The following is a 6,000-nucleotide window of genomic DNA, read 5'->3' as shown; positions in this document are numbered from 1 at the left end:
TATTTTGTACAACTGTTACCAACGTACACACAGCCACGGGGGCTTCCAAAACGGGTGTTGGGGCCGGAAGGCTGGCCTTTGGCATGGTGCCTAAAAAGTGTGGACAGACACACACAAGGGTGTGGACTCACAGCAGCTGTGCCTGGCTGCCCCTCCGGGGGAGTTGGCGGGGGGCGCAAAGGCGAGGCCCATAACTCTAGGCCAGCTGAGACCCCTCGACCTGGAGTGCCCAGAGCATGGGATGGCAGGGGTTAAGCTGGGTGCTGGCTGAGAAGCCAGGTAGGTCCCCCTTGCCCTAAGGGGGTCACTTGTCTGTCAGGTGGAGGCAGTGGACAGGGCATTGGCAGATCTGTGGGAGAGCTTGAGGGTCCAGGAGGGGCAACAGGCATAGCCAGCTCCTAGTCCCTCAGCCCACCTGGGGTCCCAGGGAACCCAAGAAGCAAGGTAGGGCGATGGGGGGCCCCTAGGAGGAAAACCCCCCATTCTGGGGCAGGTGCATGGAATCACAGTCTTCAATGACCTCTGCAATAACCTTGTCCATTTGCAACAGAGGTACCCAGAGAGGGACAGTGACTTGCCCAAAGTCACACAGCAGAACCCAAATTGGAAGCCAGGACTCAGGACTCCCAGCCCAGTGCTCATTCCACCATATTTCACATCCCACTGCCTCCATGGTAGGGTCTGTATGCACTGAGATATCTCAATCCGCCCCTCCCATCTTGCTCCCCGTGAGTCCAGAGGGGCACCCAGGTGTGATGAAGGGCCCGGAGTGGGAGCAAGCCAGGCCTGGCGTTCTGCTTCAACTGACCATGGCCTGCCCCAGCTTCAGGGGTGGGGATGATGCCAGCAGCTTCCCCCTCCCAGGTCTGGATGGCTCCGCCCCGCAGAGACAGCCCAGACGGGTGGCCAAGGTGGGGGCAGGGGGCAACAACCCATAGGCTGGTGCTGGCCTTGGGGGCAGAGGTCCTGTCCACCTGGACTTGACACAGCATCTTCACCTTGTGCTTCTGCAGCCTCATCTGCAGGATAAAGGGAGATGAACACACCATGAAGCAGGGAGACAGAAGTGGGACGGGCCCGCCCCTGGAGTCCCAGGCTCTCTCTGGGTCTTTCGGTCCCACTGGGAATCCCCCAGCCCCTCCCTCCCAGCAATTCCCAAGTCCTCTGCAGGCTCCCACCAAATCCTCCCAGCAATTCGTGGGTGGGGGGTGAGGCAGCATGTATTGGCCCCACTGCACAGATAAGGAAATGGAGTCACAGAGAGGGGCCAGGGACCTCCCCAAGTCCTACCCAGCATCTTAGTGGCAGAGGATTCAAATCCAGGTACATAGAGCTCTCAGCCCCGGGAGCTGGCAGAGGACCAGGGAGGTGTCATCCCCCCTTCCCGCCCACCCCCGCCCTCTCCTGCCCTCTCCCCACCAAACAAGAGCCGAGGACTGGGTCTGACCTGCTCAGTTTCACCTTCAGAGCGGGAGCCTGGCTAACAGCCCTGCGCAGACAGAGCGCCGGGGCAGGTGACAGGACAGATGAAGACACGGGAGGAGACACAGACAAGCAGAAGACACGGGTTGTGCCCAGGCCAGACGAACCCAGGCCCTCCTGGCCTCGGGGACCTCTTGGTCTGGCGCCCACCCCCGGTCCCCTTGGACACCTCTCCCCTTTCCCCGAGAGCCGACCCCCCTCCTGGGGGAGCGTTCCCACCAGGCAGCTTCTAGGCTGGCCGCATCGGCCCTGGCCAGCCCCCTGGCGGCGGCACGTACCAGCTGGGGTGTGTGCTGCTCAGATGCTTCCAGCTGGATCTTGATCTCGGGACATGCAGGGTCCCCCGACTTGCCGGCGTCGGGATGGGGTGACCGCGAGGGGCCTGGGGAGGGGGGCAGGAGGGAGCCACCTCACTGGCCGCGGGGAGGCACCAGGGAGATGGACGCGTGGATGGGCAGTAGGCACCAGTGCTCCACGGCCCCGCCGAGTCCCTCCGTCAGGGAACCCCACTCTTACCTCCCTTCTTTACCCCTCCTCCATCATCCTCCAAGACCCTTCCAGAAGCCATCAGCCCTCAACCGTCTTAGGCTGGATAATGACCTGCCCACTGTCCCCTCTGTCAGGGGCAGGCCCATCACACACCCACCACCCGGGGCGTGAGGATGGTCTCGGCCCTCTGGGCCTCTCCCTGCCCCCTCCGGCCACCAGAGGGGCTTGGCAGGGGAAGCTGCCTGGGGCCTGGTACCTGGGGAGCTGCCCCCACTCGTGGTGCTGACACTATCCTCCAGCCACGTGCTGTAGATGAAGGAGTCCCGTTTGTGAGGCGTCCCTGAGCACGAGACGCTCTCCTGGGGATGGGGGAAGAGAGAGAGAGGGAGGTCAGCCCTCATCCATGGCACTGGCTGGGTTCCGCTCCCGTCTCCCAGCTTCCTCCGCTTGCGGCAACCCACAACCCCTCACCCTCACGCCCCTGCAAAGAGGAAGGGGGCCCAGCAATGTCTGCCCCAGGGAGAGCAGAGGAGGATGGAGTGGGAGGCATTCACCACACACTCCCATTCATTCATTCAGCAAACATTCACCGATGCTTATCCTGGGCCAAGCTGGTGAGGGAAAGCAGGTAGCCTCCCTGCCCTCAGACAGTGAAGTCTAGGAGGCAAGACAGGCTGTAAAGAGACTATTAAAATCCTAGACTCTGAGCCCCATCGGGCGGGGCCTTGGTCTGCACTGTTCCCTGCTGCATCTGTAGCACTTGGAACTGGGCCTGGCAAAGGAGAGGGGGCCACTAAAGCTTTGCTGAATGAAGAATGACACAAGAGTGCTCAGGGCAAAGCCCCGGGGGTCTATGAGAGCATGAAGAGGGGGGTTCCCAACCTACCCTAGGACTAGAAAATCAGGGAAGGCTTTCAGGAGGAGGTGATGTGAGGCTGAGTCGAGAAGGATGAGTAGGAGTCAGTCAGACAAAGGGGGAAAGAGGAGGCAGGGAGAGTGTTCCAGACCCAGGAGATGGCAAGCGCCAAGGCCCAGAGGTGGGGTAAGCCTCATATGTTGGGGGAACTGCAAAGGAGCACAGAATGGCTAAAGTGGTAAGAGATGAGGCTGGGGAGGGACCGGCTCTTCAATGGAGCCCTCAGAGATGGGGCTCTCTGGGGCGACACTGGGGAGCCATGGAAGGCTTCAGAGTAAGGGACGGTGAGTCTGCATGACTCCTTTGGGCTGGGTTCCCCCATCTCAATCTCAGCCACACCCAGGCTCATGCTTCTGCCCGGAGTATCTACAGGGACCAAAGGGCCACCCTCCGGGCCGCTGGAGAGCACCACGGCTCCCTGGGCCTCTCACCAGGCCTGTGTCATCCGCATCCACGCCCTCGGTCTCCTCCACCACGCTGGCGAAGCTGCTGGCGCTGGACGAGGAGCGGGAGAAGTCCTTCAGCACTTCCGCTCTCTGGGCTGCCGTCTCCGCTCTGCCACAGGCAGCACCCCGTTAGCCTGCGTCTGCTCCGGGCACCCCACCCCGCTTCCCTGCCCCGGGAGGCCCGGCCTGCAGCCACCCCGGCACCTCTGTGGCCCCCACCACAGCTGCCCAGGCCTCGGAGCCTCCCCCCACCACTGTCCTTCCTAATTCATGGATCTGAGTGCACCCCTCCACTGAGCAAAACCCTCCTGTGGCTCCCCATCGCCCCAGATAAAGTCTAATTTCCTTGGCGAGGTATTCAGTAATAATAATAACTATTAACAGAAAATCTATGGTCCAGCGTATGTTTGCTCTGTGCCAGGCACTGTTTTAAGTGCTTTTACTGGAGCTATCTCGTTGTTACCATTAATAGACCCATCTCACAGATGAGGAAACACCGAGGCTCAGAGAGGGTAGGCACATAGCCCAAGGTCACCCAGCCATAGGTAGGAGAACAGGGTTTAGGACCCAGGCCTTCCAACTGCACAGTCTACTCTCAAGCCTCTTGGTTTTGTTCCATGCTCAGGACTTTGTGTCTCCTGCAGTCTCATTCCTTCCCTCAAATCCCAAAAAGCAGATTCATCTTTCAAAACTCAGCCGAGGGTCTCCTCCTCCCTGATTTCCTCCTCTCAAGGTGGGAATGGACCTCCCCACTCTGGGTCTGTAAGCCCTGTCTCTCCCTGTCCCTGTCGTCCATTCCTGCCCCTTCAGGAGAGCACAGTCTGGGAGTCTAGACACTCCCAGAGCCAGCACAGAGGGGCTAAGCTGCAGCGCTGAAGGGAGGGGTGGCCTCCCCCTACTTCCATTCTTCCCCATGCCACCTCTTCATGTGGCAACCACGGTCAGGTTTGAAAGCATCACTCCTCTTAACTAAAATCCCAAAGGCTCCTCCCTGGCCCCACTTAGGGTAAAATGCAAAGTTCTCATATCGCTTCCAAAGCTGGGATCTAGCCCCTGCCCACCTCCCTGACCTTATCCTCAGCAACACCCAGCACAGCGTCTGCCTGGGCCTAGCCCCTCACTCACTCAGCTCCAACCGCACCACTCTTCTTTCTATCCTTCAAGCATGACTCAGGGCCTTTGCACTTGCTGTGTTTTTCGCCTGGAGCCCTCTTCCCTCTGCCATGCCAGTCTTAGCAGGGCTGGCTCCTCACCTATCACTCAACTTAAGCCTCCCCCATTTCTAGATGTCTTTCTTGAGCACCAACTAACCACCCCCACCCCCCCGCCCACCCAGTAAGTCCTCATTGCATCCCCTGCTCTTTTGTCCTCTTGCATCACCATCTAGAAATAGCTCATCAGGTCACGCTACTCTGGACTGTCAGCTCCACGGGGCAGGGGACGTGTACGCCCAGCTCACTGTTGGATTTGGAGCTTGGCCTGGGGCCTGGCATGAATGAAGCTCTCCGTGGGTGTGTGTCAAAGGAGGACCTGTGAGGGTGCTGGGGCCTCCCTGACGCCCTGGTGTGGCAGGGCCAAAGCTCCCGGGCAGTCCCAGGCTCACGCAGGGACTGGAAAGGGTGAGTCCAAGCCCCCTGGCTTGGCGTGCCCCGAACCCCAACCTGTTTTTGGTCGTGGGCATCTCTGGGGAGCTCTGAGTGGATGAGTTCTCCGACTTGGGCTCCTGTGAGGCGTGCCCGCTGTCTGGGGTCTTCTGGCCGGCGGGGGGACTCTCCCTGCGGGGCACACGGGGGCGGTGGGGGGATTCAGCACGAGGCCTGGCATCAAGGGTAGAACGAGGCCCAGGTGGTGAGGTCACGGGCGCCTCCTGCCTCGTCCCCATACCCTATATTCTCAGGGGCCAACCCCAGAGCCGTCCCTGCAGCAACCTGGCTGGCCTGGCCGAGGAAAGGAGCAGGCGTGCTGGAGCGCCTACGGAAGACAGGACACTCCTCCAGTCCTCCCCTCCTTATCCCTGTCATGCGTAAGGAGACTGCAGTCCAGAGATGGGAAGGAATCTGCCCCGGGATGCACAGCTCGGTCCATGGCAAAGCTGAGATCTGAACCCGGGCTTCATAGGATTCTGGGCTCTCGTGGCCATGAGGACAGTACCACCTCCACTCCTGAGGACCCAGTGTCCCTGCCCTGCATCGCATGCCCCGCACCCCACCTCTACAGCCGCCCTGTGCTGTTGGTTGTGTTCTTAGCCTCATTTTCCAGATTGGGACGGTGAGGCTCAGAGAGGTATAGTGACTTTTCCAGGGTCACCCAGCCCCACGTGGTAGAGACAGGAATCGCTTTCGGGAACTATCCTCTGCTTCCCAGGGGCCATCCCGCTGCTACTGAGGCGAGCTGCCTGCAGCCTGCCCACACAGATGCACCCGAGACCCCCACGGGCCAGGCCGCCCATGCCAGCTCCACCTCTCCCTGGCTGTGTGACCTGGGCAGGCCCCTGCACCCTCTCACCTACAGCATCTTGCCATGCAAGGTGTGACCCCCGGGGAGCCAGCAGAACCGCAGACAGATGAAGGCGTCTCACGGTAGGTGATGAGCTGGCCCTGGTGCCTGGCACACAGCAGGTGCTTGACCGTGTGGCTGTCCCCGCAGAGGGACGGGGGCAGAGGAGCG

General features: G+C 60.8%; 1 protein-coding gene across 1 annotated transcript in view; it reads right to left on the bottom strand.

The window, feature by feature from the left end:
* The window catches only part of RAP1GAP (RAP1 GTPase activating protein), a 28,165-nt gene continuing 22,165 nt past the window's right edge, over window positions 1-6,000 (bottom strand). The window contains exons 18-23 of the mRNA XM_064589798.1: window positions 4,995-5,108; window positions 3,319-3,442; window positions 2,228-2,330; window positions 1,761-1,864; window positions 1,448-1,489; window positions 1-1,019 (exon numbers count right to left, since the gene is read on the bottom strand). Coding sequence (XP_064445868.1) covers window positions 1,481-1,489; window positions 1,761-1,864; window positions 2,228-2,330; window positions 3,319-3,442; window positions 4,995-5,108 — 454 coding nt within the window. The 3' untranslated portion in view covers window positions 1-1,019; window positions 1,448-1,480. The remainder of the gene's footprint in view (window positions 1,020-1,447; window positions 1,490-1,760; window positions 1,865-2,227; window positions 2,331-3,318; window positions 3,443-4,994; window positions 5,109-6,000) is intronic.

The sequence above is a fragment of the Mirounga angustirostris genome, unplaced genomic scaffold, assembly GCF_029215605.1.
Source record: "Mirounga angustirostris isolate CCGP_5_RB_7025 unplaced genomic scaffold, mMirAng1.0.hap1 SCAF_4, whole genome shotgun sequence".
NCBI lineage: Eukaryota > Metazoa > Chordata > Mammalia > Carnivora > Phocidae > Mirounga > Mirounga angustirostris.
Note: the sequence above shows the minus strand (reverse complement) of the source record. Positions and strands in the feature narration are given on the sequence as shown.